Genomic DNA, 17,007 nt, shown 5'->3' on the forward strand with positions numbered 1-17,007 from the left:
AGGAAGCATGGTGATGGCATGTTGAAGTTGGCAAACCAGTAGGGTTTGTGGAGCTTGTGATGAGCCATACTCCTTAGTTTGTGAATACCGTCAAAGACAGGGCTACCAACAAAACATGTTGGAGCAAATGCATCCTGTGACATTTTCACATGCAAACAGCATTTGATTTACGTGAACCATGTGTAGTTAAGTGATGACTCAGTGGCAGAATGAGTTCCATCAGAGTGGCCAGGCTCTTTACAACGTGATGGCAAATTCAGCATGCTGATTGGTGTGTGCACACACCCACACATTATCATTTTTTCCAACAGAGGCACTGAAAAATTAGGCCCAACGTCAGGCACAGAAAAACCCATGCAAGATGGAAAGGGGTTAACAACTTTCATGTTCTGAAAGATATGAGGAAACAAAGAGAGGTAGAGTACTAATATACAGTGGACTTCAGAAACGATTCACACACCTCTAGACTTTTTCTACATTTTGTTGTGTTACAGCCTGAATTTAAAATTGATAAAATTTAGATTTTGTCACTGGCCTACAAACAATACCCCATAATGTCAAAGTGGAATTCTGTTTATAGAAATGTTTGCACATTTACTAAAAATGAAATACAGAAATATCTGATTTACATAATTATTCACACCCTGAGTCAATGCATTTTAGAATCACATTTGGCAGCGATTACAGCTGTGAGTCTTTCTGGGTAAGTCTCTAAGAGCTTTACACACCTGGATTATTATTATTATTCTTTAAAAAATTCTTCATGCTCTGTCAAGTTGGTTGTTGACTACTGCTAGATAGCCATTTTCAAGCTTTGCCATAGATTTACTACGCTGATTTAAGTCAAAACTGTAACTTAACCACTCAAGAACATTTAATGCAGTCTTGGTAAGCAACTCCAGTGTATATTTGATGTTTCAGGTTAATGTCCTGCTGAAAGGTGAATTTGTCTCCCAGTGTCTGTTGGAATTCAGACGGAACCAGATTTTCCTCTTGGATTTTACCTATACTTAGCTCTATTCCGTTTCTTTTTATCGTCCAACGTATGCACCGAATTGTATGCATAGATCGCTTTAACGAAATGGTAGCAGAAGGTGAATGTTGAACTTTTTGTTCCAAACATTTTGCGCAAATATACTGTAGGTGTGATATTTAAGTAAAATATTTACTCCTTTACTTATTTAGGCTTTCCATAACAAAGGGGTTTAATACTTATTGTTACAAGACATTTCAGTTTGTCATATGTAATTAATTTGTAAAAATGTCTAAAAACATAATTCCACGTTGACATTATGGGGTATTGTGTGCAGGCCAGTGACACAAAATCTCAATGTAATAAATGTTAAATTCAGGCTGTAACACAACAAATGTGGAAATGTGAAGCGGTGTGTGAAAGTCAAGCGGCGTTAATACTTTCTGAAGGCACCAGAAGGCATCTCCAGTTCTGTAAAACTGTTGTCCTTTTGCATTGTTGATCAATGTAAAGACATGAATTACGCACAAACGAATAGTGCACAGCAACCTAAGCATTAAGAACCGAGGTATTGGATAACAGCTAAATACACTGATTCAATTATTAACAAACGCAACAACAACACACTAAACGGTTAACGGGGAAGTAAATTGAATGGCACTGACGTCTCCGCCAACCTGACGACCTACGCATTTCCCCCAGCAGGTGGCGATACAAGACAAGATACAGTAGTAAATAAAGGTACGCCAAATACTTGCCACTTCATGTGTGAAATGTATTTGGTTATTTATGCGTTTGGTTATTAATTCTCTGATTTGTGAAAAACCAACACATCAACAAAATAGTTTCCCCATATTTCACAAAATGCAACATTTTAATGTAGAATAGTTTTTTTTTTTTGTAATTAAAAAAAATTCCACCCACCCAAAAACATCGCGAAACTCGATATTAACATTATATACACACTACAGTGCATTGTTTCAGTTGATGAAACCTCATAATAACATGTCAGTGTTTCATACCATAATATTTGACATAACTTTGAGATGCTCTTTACCATTACCTCAACGTTCTGCTGTCTCTGCCACACCATCGTGCTTTCCACTGCACCTTGACCATTTCCTGTGCCAAAGTCAAGACTGTAGTGCGGAGGAGAACAAGCAACAGCTAAAGGTGTTAATGTTCAGGACAGGAAACACATAAATCAAACAGACTAATTCTTATACCCCATAGTTCCTTAATTGTTTTCAAGGTAGCGTACTTCAACAAAACCAACCATATAGTCTGTTTATTGATGATACTGGATCACCTTCACAAGGCTGTATATCTCACTTTCAAACTACTTTCTGTTAAGTCTAGCAAAGTCTGCCTCCAGGATCTAAACATTTATTCTGGTCATGAATCCAAGCAAAGATGGGCCTCAGCTGCTTGGGAATGTAATGTTGAGCACTCTACAACCATAGCTTTGAGAACCATGGTTCTCTGCAGTGGTTGAGTTGTGATTTCCAGTTCCCCTAACAACATTCCTTTAATGAGATTCATTGGGTTCATGGCCAGAATGTCTGGTCCTCAGGATTGCCTCAGCTTTAATGGGTAGCTTGATGTGAAGCTCTCCATCTTATGGTCTGTTTTAGTCTGAGTATCTCCCTGTCGTTATGATGTCAGATCCATGCTCAGCTGTCCCATTTGTGGCTGGAGCCTTTGCAGCCCTCTGTCATGAAGCGGTAGGATTTGATGGCCTCCTTCAATCCCTCGCTCACCAGGGAATCCTCATTGTCCTTGCCTTTGTCCTTGCCAAAAATCATGGAGCTGTAGACAGACAGAGAAACCCCATTAGTGAGGAAATGCTGACAAAGAATATGTACTTAACAAAAATATAAACGCAACATGTGAAGTGTTGGGTCCATGTTTCATGAGCTGAAATAAAAGATCTCAGAAATGTTCCATACGCACAAAAAGCTTTTTTCTTAAAAATGTTGTGCACAAATTTGTTTACATCCCTGTTAGTGAGCATTTCTTATTTGCCAAGATAATATATCCACCTGACAGGTGTGGGATATCAAGAAGCTGAATAAACAGCATGATCATTACACAGGTGCACCTTGTGCTGGGGACAATAAGGCCACTCTAAAATGTGCCGCTTTGTCACACAGCACAAAGCCACAGATGTCTCAAGTTTTGAGGGAGTGTGCAATTGACATGCGGACTGCAGACATGTCCACCAGAGCTGTTGCTAGATAATTGAATGTTCATTTCTCTACCATTAGCCACCTCCAACATAATTTTAGAGAATTTGGCAGTATGTTCAACCGGCCTCACAACCGCAGACCACGTGTAAATACACCGCCAGCTCCACATCTGGCTTCTTCACCTGCGGGATTATCTGAGACCAGCCAACTGAGGAGTATTTCTGTCTGTAATAAAGCCCTTGTGTGGGGAAAAACTCATTCTGATTGGCTGAGCCTGGCTCCCAAATGGCTGTGCCCCTGCCCACTCATATGAAATCCATAGATTATGGCCTAATGAATTGATTTCAATTGACTGATTTCCTTATATGAACTGTAACTCAGTAAAATCATTGAAATTGTCACATGTTGCGTTTATATTTTTGTTCAGTATAAGATTTATTGACAGACATGGATACACAGAGACTGGCAACATATTACTGTACCACAACAGTAAATGACCTCACCTGTCCATATCTTTCCAGTTGAGGGTGGGCTTCCTGATAGCCATGGGGAGTGGCCCAGTAACCACAGGAACGTTGTTGGACCCCTGGATGAAGCAGGGCTCCCCTAGCAGACAGCACAGCCCATCACGGACCTCTGGAAGAAGATGTCAATCAGTCTGTTACAACTCAGCCTTAACATGAATACTACAATTTAATGACTGAAGATGCTTTAAGTGTCCCCAGCTTTTAACCCACTGACACTTGTGCAAAAGATTCAAATGTGTGGGTTGGATACAAAGGGCTTGAACAGATGTAACTACAGCTTTCAGTATTTTCTACACCACTGTAAATGCTTTAAAGCACCTGACCTGAGTAGTGGTCCACCAGAGCTCTGAGGTTGGGGAAGGTGAGGCAGGGGGAGATGTAGAGCCAGCCATTCTCCAGTTGTTGGATCCGGTAATGTTTGACTGAGCAACGATCCTGGTCACTGCTCTTACGCACTGACAGGGTGTTGGCACCTAGAGTGGACAGTGTAAGACCATACTTCAGTCACCACATTTTATCACTTCAGGTTTATCAATGACATTTTTAAGATTGTTTCCCTGTTCTTGTTAGCGTTTGATAATGTGTAGCCTGGAGTGTGAACTGAACTGACCAGGGTGGGTCTCACTCTCCCGGACCAGAAAAGAGCCAGTCTGGTTGTAGGGCAGAAACAGGAGCTCCTCAGCCTTCTCTCGGCTGAGACCCTCATACTGCCACCTAGGCCAAGAGCATAGAGATAGAGTCAGACATAGAAATAGACAGAGACATGTAATTAGAGATTCCAAAGGGGAATAGAGTCAGACGGATCAGCGGACTCACCTGTGGTACACCTTGGCTGTGTAGTTGCTGGGGATGTAGCTCTCATTGCCTGTGGCAGAGGATCTCACCTTCCACCACTCCCCCTCGCTACATAGACATGCACATTCACAGAAACACGCATACGTTATTACAGGAAAAACACACATCACAGTAGTAGTAGTAGTAGTAGTAGTAGTAGTAGTAGTAGTAGTAGTAGTAGTAGTAGTAGTAGTAGTAGTAGTAGTAATTATGGTAGTTGTATGTAGAGGCTATGGTTTCTTACTCTGAAAGCACTTTGAGTCTCTCTCCAGCGTGGATGCGGCAGTGTGCTGGGTGACCAGTGGGATAGTTATATAGGGACACTACCATATACTTGCTGCTCTCTGTAGACAGAACAGATACATGAAAGATTAGTGTCAGTCTACTATGAGAACCTCAAACCATGACAACGCAGTATTTTCATGCTGAGAAAAAAGCAACAACAAAAAAAGCAAAAGAGAAAATATCTTTGTACTTGTATGTTTGTACTTCACACTTTGAACGTGAGTAGTCATGGTTAGGCAAGACACTTCCAAGTTACAAAAATGAGATGATCATCAGTCTTTCTGAGCTAAATGATTGATGTGATCTTCATCAACTAACATCTTGAGGAATTCAATGTCACCTGGTTCACACCATTTCTAGAGGGTGACTAGAGGGAGTGCAGCCACAGATAGAACAATGAGCCAGATATTTCACCGGATGCAGAAATGTGAAGGATCCGCTTGGTGTTTCCATTCATTACCAAATGTGGTAGTGAGAGGAAGCCAAGGGGCCGGCAGGAGAAGAAGGAAACGAGATGGACTTTGGCCGACATTCGGTAAATTTTCCCACCGATGAAACATTTGATCTCAATACAGTTCTGTTCCCAACACTAAAACCTGTTACGAACAGAGTGGACTAAGTTTCGTAGACTTTACACTTTGCCAAAGTAAAAAAAAAAAAGCGTTGTTTAGAAGGAGTGCAAAGGCGAATTGAGTTATTGCACAAGCTCATTTCTCTCCTCTGGTGGTTCAACAGAAGACCAGGAATGTTTTTTTGCCTCTTTCTTGCACATCAACTATGGTCATACTTATCAGAGAGGTATCTAAACATCTGGGGAATCACCACTCCATGGATGCATAGCAACAGCATCACCACACCATGGATGCATAGCAACAGCATCACCACACCATAGATGCATAGCAACAGCATCACCACACCATGGATGCATAGCAACAGCATCACCACACCATGGATGCATAGCAACAGCATCACCACACCATGGATGCATAGCAACAGCATCACCACACCATGGATGCATAGCAACAGCATCACCACACTATGGATGCATAGGAACAGCATCACCACTCCATGGATGCATAGCAACAGCATCACCACACCATGGATGCATAGCAACAGCATCACCACACCATGGATGCATAGCAACAGCATCACCACACCATGGGTGCATAGGACCAGTATCACCACACCATGGATACATAGGAACAGCATCACCACTCCATGGATGCATAGCAACAGCATCACCACACCATGGATGCATAGCAACAGCATCACCACACCATGGATGCATAGCAACAGCATCACCACACCATGGATGCATAGCAACAGCATCACCACACCATGGATGCATAGCAACAGCATCACCACACCATGGATGCATAGGACCAGTATCACCACACCATGGATGCATAGCAACAGCATCACCACTCCATGGATGCATAGCAACAGCATCACCACTCCATGGATGCATAGCAACAGCATCACCACACCATGGATGCATAGCAACAGCATCGCCACACCATGGATGCATAGCAACAGCATCACCACACCATGGATGCATAGCAACAGCATCACCACACCATGGATGCATAGCAACAGCATCACCACACCATGGATGCAGGAACATTAACAAAAACAATTCCGCATTATGTTGGTCGCATTGATTTGAACGTTGAAATCAAATCAAATCAAATTGTATTTGTCACATGTGCTGAATACAACCTTACAGTGAAATGGTTACTTACAAGCCCTTAACCAGCAATGCCTTTTTAAGAAGAAACAAGTTAAGTAAAAATGCAGGTTATCCAATGATTGTCCTTAACCATAAATAGACCTGGCTGTTGTGCACGCTTCCAATTCCCTATAGGTTTCAGTCAAAACAATCCCAGGACGATTGACCCCTGAGGACAGAGGAAGAGAAAGGCTAGTACTGGCCTGTTTCCCAGAGTCCTGTGCTCAGACCGAGATGGGAGGGCAGGCCTTACCCAGTATGACTGACTCAGCGGGCTCTTCCTGGCCCAGCAAGGCTGCCTGAGTGCTGGATCCCCGACGCTCTTTACTGGGCCCACTGCCCATGGCGATGTGGAGCTCTTATGGGTCACCAGAGGACTCTGTGGGTACGAGGGAATCACAGCTATTAATTAATAGACAATTAATTCCTAAATGCTATATCCACCAATTTTTCACGTGTTTTTTTAATCAGAAATGTTTGCATGTGTGTGTAAAATATTACTCTTCTCAGATTTTTTATTCATAGATTTTAGATGTTTTTTTGTGTGCAATACACTATATATCCATTGTTAAGCTAGATTGGAATGTTTGTATCCTGTATATTTGACTGTGATATGTGGATGCCTCACATAGCTATCTTAAGTTGAATGCACTTACTGTAAGTCACTCTGGATAACAGCATCTGCTGAATGACTGAAATGTAAAATGTAAATGTTTTATATATAGATCTCATATTACTGTATTTCAGTTATTTTTTATTTTTTATTATGTCACAAATGTATTTTGTGAAGTTTTTTTCAAAAAATATAAACTTTAGTTATTTGTTACATTTGACTGTGTAAAGCCTGGCAGTACTACTTATTTCTCTGACAATGAGCTGGATATATAGCATTTTGCAAAAAAAACATGATTGTCTCTCTGAAATTAAGCCATCTGTCACGCTCGTCGTAACGTGGAAGAGAGGAGGACCAAGGCGCAGCGTGATAACAATACATCTTCTCTTTATTTGAAGACGAAGACGAAACGACACTGACAAACTAAACAAAACAACGAACCGACGAATGTGAAGCTATATAGGCTATATATATAAGTGCCGACACAGGCAACTTACTCATAGACAATCACCCACGAACTACCTAATGAATATGGCTGCCTAAATATGGTTCCCAATCAGAGACAACGATAGACAGCTGTCTCTAATTGAGAACCAATCTAGGCAACCATAGACATACATACACCTAGACTGAACACTGCCCCATAAACATACAAAAAACCCTAGACAATACAAAACACATACATCGCCCATGTCACACCCTGACCTAACTAAAATAATAAAGAAAACAAAAGATAACTAAGGCCAGGGCGTGACACCATCAAGTGATATATTTTAAACAAATATGTCTGTCATTGAACAACTCCTTGCCATGATTAGAAAAACTTCTTTCAAACATTTACACCTAATTTACCAACATTTCTGATATACAGTGCATTCGGAAAGTATTCAGATCCCTTGACTATTTCCACATTTAGTTACACAACAGCCTTATTCTAATACGGATGTAATAATTCCCCCCCCCTTATCAATTTGCACACAATACCCCATAATGATGAAGCATAAAAAGTTTTTGGGAAATTTTTGCAAATGTTTAACAAAACATAAAAATGAAATATCACATTTACATAAGAATTCAGACCCTTTACTCAGTACTTTGTTGAAGCACCTTTGGCAGTGATTACATCCACAGGTCTTCTTGGGAATGAGGCTATAAGCTCAGCACACCTGTATTTGGGGAGTTTTTCCCATTCTTCTCTGCAGATCCTCTCAAGCTCTGTCAGGGGAGTGTCGCCGCACAGCTATTTTCAGGTTTCTCCAGAGATATTCGATATGAATCAAGTCCAGTCTCTGGCTGAACCATTCAAGGACATTCAGAGATTTGTCCCAAAGCCACTCATGCGTTGTCTTGGCTGTGTGCTTAGGGTCGTTGTCCTGTTGGAAGGTGAACCTTCGCCCCAGTCTGAGGTCCTGAGTGCTCTGGAGCAGGTTATCATCAAGGATCTCTCGGTAGTTTGCTCCGTTCATCTTTCCCTCGATCCTGACTAGTCTCCCAGTCCCTGCCGCTGAAAAACATCCCCATAGCATGATGCTGCCACTACCATGCTTCACCATAGGGATGGTGCAAGGGTTCCTCCAGATTTGGCATTCAGGCCAAAGAGTTCAATCTTGGTTTCATCAGATGAGAGAATCTTGTTTCTCATGGTCTGAGTCCTTTAGGTGCCTTTTGACAAACCCCAAGCGGCCTGTCACGTGCCTTTTACTGAGGAGTGGCTTCCGTCTGGTCACTCTACCATAAAGGCCTGATTGGTGGAGTGCTGCAGAGATGGTTGTCCTTCTGGAAGGTTTTCTCATATCCACAGAGGAACTCTGGAGCTCTGTCAGAGTGACCATCGGGTTCTTGGTCACCTCCCTGACCAAGGCCCTTCTCTTCCTATTGCTCAGTTTGGCTTGGCGGGCAGCTCTAAGAAGAGTCTTGGTGGTTCCAAACTTCTTCCATTTAAGAATGATGGAGCCCACTGTGTTTTTGGGGGCCTTCAATGCTGCAGAAATGTTTTGTTACCATTCCCCAGATCTTTGCCTCGACGCAATCCTGTCTCAGAGCTCTACGGACAATTCCTTCGACCTCATGGCATGGTTTTTGCTCTGACATGCACTGTCAACTGTGGGACCATATATAGACAGGTGTGTGCCTTTCCAAATCATGTCCAATCAATTGAATTTACCACAGGTGGACTCCAATCAAGTTGTAGAAACATCTCAAGGATGATCAATGGAAACAGCATGCACCTGAGCTCAATCTCATGTCTCATAGCAAAGGGTCTGAATACATAAGTAAATAAGGTATGTGTTTTTAATTTTTAATATATTTGCAAACATTTCTAAAAGCCTGTTTTCGCTTTGTCATTATGGGGTATTGTGTAAGGATTTGTTATTGTTGTATTAATCAATTTTAGAATAAAGCTGTAATGTAACAAAATGTGGAAAATGTCAAGGGGTCTGAATACATTACAAATGCACTGTATAGCATTTTGGAATTAAACTCTTCATATGGGTAGAGACACGTTTTCTATGCATACTATTGTATCAATCCCAATTCACTGTAACTTATTACAGGTAATATATATCAACACAAACAATGTGAAGGGAATTTAAAATAGCCCTGCCTATTTTAATTTTATTTACTGCCAGGTAGCTAGTCAAACAAAGTCAAACAAAAGAAGGGAGGAAGTTGAAAACCACTCTTCTGAACACCCTTTAGTTTCCAACCACACTTTTGTTTTTACACATGGGTTTCTGGTTGTCGAGGTGCTGTTGGCAAGGAAAATAATGGGCTTTCGACTGAATAAATAACAATATTAGAACACATAACAGAACACTCTCTAATTCAGTGGTCACCAACCTTTTGAGATCACTTTTTGAGTCAAAATACAAGCCGAGATCTACGGCTCAGACTTTTTTTTAAACACAAGCCTATGCAACATTAACCAATTAAAAACAGTACTGTAGCAATGAGGTTCGTGCAGTAAGCTATAGGCCCAATACATTATCACCGCATATTGGCTTTGCTTGAATTGCCCTGACAAAGCATTGTTGTTTGGGCCATTAAAAATATATATATATTTCTTAATTTGAGGTAGGCCATATGATCAGACTGGTAATAGATCCGTTGTTATATTACTGGTGAGGCACAGCTGAGTGAGCATACATTTAAATAATTCGCTTTTTATTTTACTGGGCTGATAATGTCTGCATCTGATGGTCAGTCTCAGCGGAGGGAGAGAGCAGCAGAGTGAGGGTCCACCCCTCAACATCCCTCCGTTCTCCCTTTCCTCCACTGACACTGACCATAAAGGGACACCGTCTTCCAGCTGATGGGGAAACTCGAGTCGCACTGCATTATTTAATGCGAAAATTACTACTATGAACAGAGAAAGTGAAATATTCCTCGATATTAAAAAATACCCAAGCTGCTAATAATAACAACAACGCAAGTCTATAAATACATTTGCCTACTCGTTCATTACTGCTGCACTACTCGTTGTAGAACTGAGTGGAAATAGGAAGAACGCACATTTCATGGCTTATAAAAGTGTTGAATACTAAGTGTTGACAGTGCTGAGTAAGAACTTAAACTCAACTCACTGGGCTCCCGAGTGGAGCTGCGTCTCTGACACTGCATCTCGGTGCAAGAGGCATCACTACAGTCCCTGGTTCGAATCCAGGCTGAATCACATCCGGCCTTGATTGGGAGTCCCATAGGGTGGCACACAATTGACCCACCGTCGCCGGGGTAGGCCGTCATTGTAAATAAGAATTTGTTCTTAACTGACTTGCCTGGTTAAATAAAAACAGCATCTCTTTCTTGACAGTTTCTCTCTAGTGATGGTTTTAAACATTTTGAAATCTCACAGTATTAATTTTTCTGTTGCTTTCTTTTATGCCTTCTAAATTACTGCAGACACCGTAATCTGAACCATCCGATTGACGATCGTGATGGATCGGTTGGGGACCACTGCTCTAATTGATGTAAACAACAATGCTCTAATGTGCAACTAGTTGAAGTGTCATTCATTGGTGATTTGCACAAACACACGTGTGACAAATATGACATTTCATGGCAACCTTCTGCTCCACAGGAACCATGGAGGATAGGTAAATTAGTTCGCAGCAATACACTGATGCAGAAACCACCGCATAAGATGAAAAGTTTTGTGTCGTAATTTGCAACATGTTTTACTGTAAAGTAATGCATGAGATCTCAAGCATCCTTACAGATCCCGGGTGGGTGTGTCTGAACACTGGAGTCAAATATAAAAGTGGCAGGATATCATTGAGTAGAAAATAAATGCTGTCTTTTTGTGAACACCTTTCTACCCCGGTGTGTGTTTGTCTAATTTTGACAATGGTAGTAGACACAAAAATAGATGATAATTTCAGAAATAGTCATATGAAATATATTGGCATTAAATATTTCTAAATATCTTCCCTCAATGCTCTGTAATATGGCACGTTTCATAATCATTGAGAAAATGGCCACCTGTTAAGCCAGATGGCACCACAGGGTCATGGGGATGGACAGACAGAAAAGCAGGCCCCATATAGTATAAGGGACTAAAATAACCTTGCTCTCTAATGTTCCATTATAACAGAGAACAGATGACCATTATCAACCACAGTAGTCAGTCTGCCAACCAGGGGTCAGGAAACACACGAGAGGTAATATAATAATAATAATATATAACATCTCATTCCAAAATCATGGGTATTAATATGGAGTTGATCCCCCCCTTTTCTGCTATTACAGCCTCCACTCTTCTGGCTTTCCACTAGATGTTGGAACATTGCTGCAGGGACTTGTTTCCATTTAGCCATAAGAACGTTAGTGAGATCAGGCGCTGATGTTGAGCGATTAGGCCTGGCTCGCAGTCAGCGTTCCAATTCATCCCAAAAGTGTTCGATGGGGTTGAGGTCAGGGCTCCGTGGAGGCCAGTCAAGTTCTTCCAAACCATTTCTGTATGGACCTCGCTTTGTGCACGGGGTCATTGTCATGCTGAAACAGGAAAGGGCCTTCCCCAAACTGTTGTCACAAAGTTGGAAGCACAGAATAATCTACAATGTCATTGTATGCTGTAGCGTTAAGATTTCCCTTCACTGGAACTACGGGGCCTAGCCCGAACCATGAAAAACAGCACCAGACCATTATTCCTCCTTCACCAAACATTACAGTTGGTACTATGCATTGGGGCAGGTAGTGTTTTCCTGGCATCTGCCAAACCCAGATTTGTCCATCGGACTGCCAAATGGTGAAGCGTGAATCATCACTAAAGAGAATGCGTTTCCACTGCTCCAGAGTCCAATGGCGGCGTTTCCACTTCAAAATAACAGCACTTACAGTTGACCGGGGCAGCTCTACCAGGGCAGAAATTTGACCAACTGAATTGTTGGAAAGGTGTCATCCTATGACGGTGCCACGTTGAAAGTCACTGAGCTCTTCAGTAAGGCCATTCTAGTGCCAATGTTTATCTATAGAGATTGCATGGCTGTGTGCTCAGTCTTATACACCTGTCAGCAACAGGTGTGGCTGAAATAGCCGAATCCACTCATTTGAAGGGGTGTCCACATACTTTCGTATATATAGTGTATGCATATGACATTTAGCAGACGCTGTAATCCAGAGGTGTAGACCTGGCTGGACACCAAGCTACACTATTCATTTAAGCATTTAGCGGGGCAAATTTCTGTTCATATAAGATCAGTTTGTCCTATACACTGAGTGTACAAAACATTAAGAACACCTGCTTTTTCCAAGACATGGACTGACCAGGTAAATCCAGGTGAAAACTGTGATCCCTTATTGATATCACTTGTTTAATCTTCTTCAATCAGTGTAGATGAATGGGAGGAGAGATTAAAGAATGATTTTTAAGCTTTGAAACAATTGAGACATGGATTGTGTATGTGTGCCATTTAGAGGGTGAATGGACAAGACAAAAGATTTAAGTGCCTTTGAACGGGGTATGGTAGTAGGTGCAAGGCGCACCGTTTTGTGTCAAAAACTGCACCGCTGGCAGGGTTTTTAACGCTCAACAGTTTCCTGTGTGTATCAAGAATGGTCCACCACCCAAAGGACATCCAGCCAACTTGACACAACTGTGGGAAGCACTGGAGTCAACATCGGCCAGCATTACTGTGGAACGCTTTCGACACCTTGTAGAGTTCATGCCCCGACAAATAGATGCTATTCTGAGTGTACTTGACCTTTGTCTTCTTCTTTAAAACAAAAAAGTCTACTTTTAATATTTTAAATCTGGGTTGGATAAAACTAACCTTTTACGTGTACAGTACAGTCAGATCGATTAGACAATTGTCAGCTCAAAAATATGTTTATACTCACAGCATTTCCCTGTTGTGGCACTGGTGAACGTCAGTCTTCTGATGCTGTGGTATGAGTTGATGTCAGAGCTGTAGAGTACCACAGTAGACTAGCACATGGATAGAGGTGCGGCCCAGAGGGCAGAAGAGTCCAGCGGATCTGGGAGTTGCACGCTGCTGGTAGTGTTCACATGTGGAACGAGAGGATGACGTGTGTATGAGAGTCTGTGTGAGACTTCTTTAGGCTCCAATGAAGAAAGAGTGTTCTCCTTTGTGGTGTTCCAAGAGGAAAGGAGCCAGCCGTGGTAGGTAGAGGCTCTGTACGTATAGCAGAGCAGAGTGATCTATAGTACATCTGAGTGGAGAGATGTGACAGGAGGGCTTTTTTTTTTATATTCACCTCACACACACTGCTTCCTGTTTCAATGAGGCCTGAAACTTTTACACACCACAATTCAGACATCAGAGTGAAGAGAGGGAAATGGAGAAGAGTGAGGGAAGACAAAGAAAAAGTGATGCACAAAGAGAAAGGAAGAAAGATTTTGTTCAACAATATCTACTGAACATGGGGCTGTAGTAATTGGAACAGACAGACCTTTGACATCAGTGACTTGATCAATGAGTCATCAGCTGTAGCAATGAGATGCATTTGGTCTGTGCAAATGTTCTGTTTTTGCAGCATCTGCATGAGCGGTGGCATACATACACTGGTGTGGAGTGAGGTCACAATGGTTTTTCCCCAGAATAGAGCTTCATATTCTTCGTCATTCAGGTAAATGCTGTTGATTGGGTAAAAGTGTTGAGCAATTATTTTTCTCTTCATAACCCTTTTGTACTCATTATCAAGAGACATGGGCTCATGGTTCTCTGCATACCCACATTTATACCCACACTGATTTGTGCAATCAATCCATTTGTGCAGTTAAACTAATGAACCCTCTGAACTAACTGTATTATACCAGTAGCCAGGGCTGGTCCTAGCCTTTTAGGGGCCCTAAACAAGATTTTTCTACTGGCACCGCATCTTGATGGTGTAGAGAAAATCTATGTTTTAAAAAGAATTTCCTGCAATTATACCCATTTTGCCATGGGGTGTAGAGAAATGTTTGCAGTTTTAAAACAAATTTCCTGGCATTCTACACATTTTGCCATGACAATATAATATGAGTGAGAGTGACTAGCATTTTCTCATGGCAAAATGTTAAAAGCATGAGATGAGCTATAAAACAGCAAAATAATGATCTGCCTCATGACAAAATGTGTACAGTAGCATTATAAAGCTGCACATTTTACTCTGCACTATGGCAAAATGTGTTGAAATGCAGCACCAACTCTCCAGAGGTTGGTGTCCCGGGGCCCCAAATGCGATAGTCTGGTCTGGCACGTGCCCAGTCATTCGGGCCATGAGGTCTACAAGTTTAGATCAGTGGAGGCTCTTCAGTGGAGGAAGGGGAGGACTATCCTCCTTAGTGAATTTCATAAAAATAAAAAGTGAAACATTAAAAAACATTATTTTTAGATAAAACTATACTAAATATGTTTGTTACCAAAAAATGTATTAAAACACACTGTTTTGCAATGAAGGTCTATAGTAGCCTCAACAGCACTCTCTAGAGTAGCACCATGGTGTAGCCGGAGGACAGCTAGCTTCTGTCCTCCTCTGGGTACATTGACTTCAATACAAAACCTAGGAGGCTCATGGTTCGCACCCCCTTCCATAGACTTCCACAGTAATTATGACATCTTCCAGAGGACGTCCTCTAGCCTATCAGAGCTCTTGCAGCATGAACTGACATGTTGTCCACCCAATCAAAGGATCAGACAATGAATCTAGCACTGAAAGCATTAGCTACAGCTAGCTAGCACTGCAGTGCATAACATGCGGTAGTTGACTCAGAGAAATACAATAGTTGAACAGTTTTGAACAAATTAACTTCTTCCAAAATTAAAGAAGCAAGAGAGATCTAGCTATATTTCTTAGATTTTTTGTTCCAATTTTCACTTACTTAGCTAGTGTCCAATGCAGCTAGCTAGTTTAGCCTACTCAAACACCCGGCTCCAACAGATGCTATGTTAGCTAGCTGGCTATTGCTATCCAATACTGGAACTCTTCCAAGTCAAGGTAAGCTTTTGGCTTTATTAATTCATTGCCTCTGGGGCCCGCAGGTGTAACTGCTAAACTGCTTGCCGGACTACACGGTGCCTTAGTTCTAGTAGCTATGCCTATGTTAACTATGACGTGACAATGATGTAAGCTGTGTGTAGCAGTTAGCAGTCATGATATGAAGGTTTAGCTTGGAAAGTTATTTTCCCACCTGGTCACAGACAGCTGATGTGTTCTTCACTGAAGTCCACAAGCAAGGGGAGCATGTGAGAGGAGAGTGGATAGATGCGAAAAGGAATTATATATACAACGAGCTGTTTGTGTGTGTCTGGTATGAAAGTAAAATGTGTTTGCGTGTGATCAGGGGGATATTCATTGCGCCGATTTGAGTATTATGTAGTAGCCTAAACCTATGGATGTTACATTGAGCTGGATGAATGGAATATGAATGACAATAATCCAACATGCTGTAATAGAAATAAGGCCGTGCTCATTAAAAAAATAAAAATAAACATCCTCCCTCATTTTAAACGGCACCGACCACCACTGGTTTAGATAGTTGGCTAGATAAACATACCACTGGTTTAGATAGTTGGCTAGATAAACATACCACTGGTTTAGATAGTTGGCTAGATAAACATGCCACTGGTTTAGATAGTTGGCTAGATAAACATGCCACTGGTTTAGATAGTTGGCTAGATAAACATACCACTGGTTTAGATAGTTGGCTAGATAAACATACCACTGGTTTAGATAGTTGGCTAGATAAACATACCACTGGTTTAGATAGTTGGCTAGATAAACATACCACTGGTTTAGATAGTTGGCTAGATAAACATACCACTGGTTTAGATAGTTGGCTAGATAAACATACCACTGGTTTAGATAGTTGGCTAGATAAACATACCACTGGTTTAGATAGTTGGCTAGATAAACATACCACTGGTTTAGATAGTTGGCTAGATAAACATACCACTGGTTTAGATAGTTGGCTAGATAAACATACCACTGGTTTAGATAGTTGGCTAGATAAACATACCACTGGTTTAGATAGTTGGCTAGATAAACATACCACTGGTTTAGATAGTTGGCTAGATAAACATGCCACTGGTTTAGATAGTTGGCTAGATAAACATACCACTGGTTTAGATAGTTGGCTAGATAAACATACCACTGGTTTAGATAGTTGGCTAGATAAACATACCACTGGTTTAGATAGTTGGCTAGATAAACATACCACTGGTTTAGATAGTTGGCTAGATAAACATACCACTGGTTTAGATAGTTGGCTAGATAAACATACCACTGGTTTAGATAGTTGGCGAGATAAACATACCACTGGTTTAGATAGTTGGCGAGATAAACATACCACTGGTTTAGATAGTTGGCGAGATAAACATACCACTGGTTTAGATAGTTGGCTAGATAAACATACCACT

The 17,007-nt window shown here is 41.4% G+C and overlaps 1 protein-coding gene across 2 annotated transcripts; it reads right to left on the minus strand.

The window, feature by feature from the left end:
• Positions 1–1,828: 1,828 nt before the first annotated feature.
• LOC139542976 (src-like-adapter 2) lies at positions 1,829–13,805 on the minus strand. Of its 2 annotated transcripts, XM_071349006.1 has the most exons (9): positions 13,487–13,805; positions 7,194–7,229; positions 6,791–6,916; positions 4,768–4,867; positions 4,506–4,592; positions 4,300–4,403; positions 4,013–4,162; positions 3,666–3,798; positions 1,829–2,782 (listed from the first exon to the last, which is right to left on the minus strand). In XM_071349006.1, the coding sequence occupies exons 3-9, from the start codon at positions 6,879–6,881 to the stop codon at positions 2,647–2,649; spliced, it is 801 nt and encodes a 266-aa protein (XP_071205107.1). In that variant the 5' UTR covers positions 6,882–6,916; positions 7,194–7,229; positions 13,487–13,805; the 3' UTR covers positions 1,829–2,646. The 2 variants fall into 2 exon arrangements, with proteins under 2 accessions (XP_071205107.1, XP_071205106.1); XM_071349005.1 differs by lacking the exon at positions 7,194–7,229.
• Between the last annotated feature and the right edge of the window lie 3,202 nt (positions 13,806–17,007).

Source organism: Salvelinus alpinus, chromosome 17, assembly GCF_045679555.1.
Source record: "Salvelinus alpinus chromosome 17, SLU_Salpinus.1, whole genome shotgun sequence".
In the NCBI taxonomy this organism is placed as follows: Eukaryota; Metazoa; Chordata; class Actinopteri; order Salmoniformes; family Salmonidae; genus Salvelinus; species Salvelinus alpinus.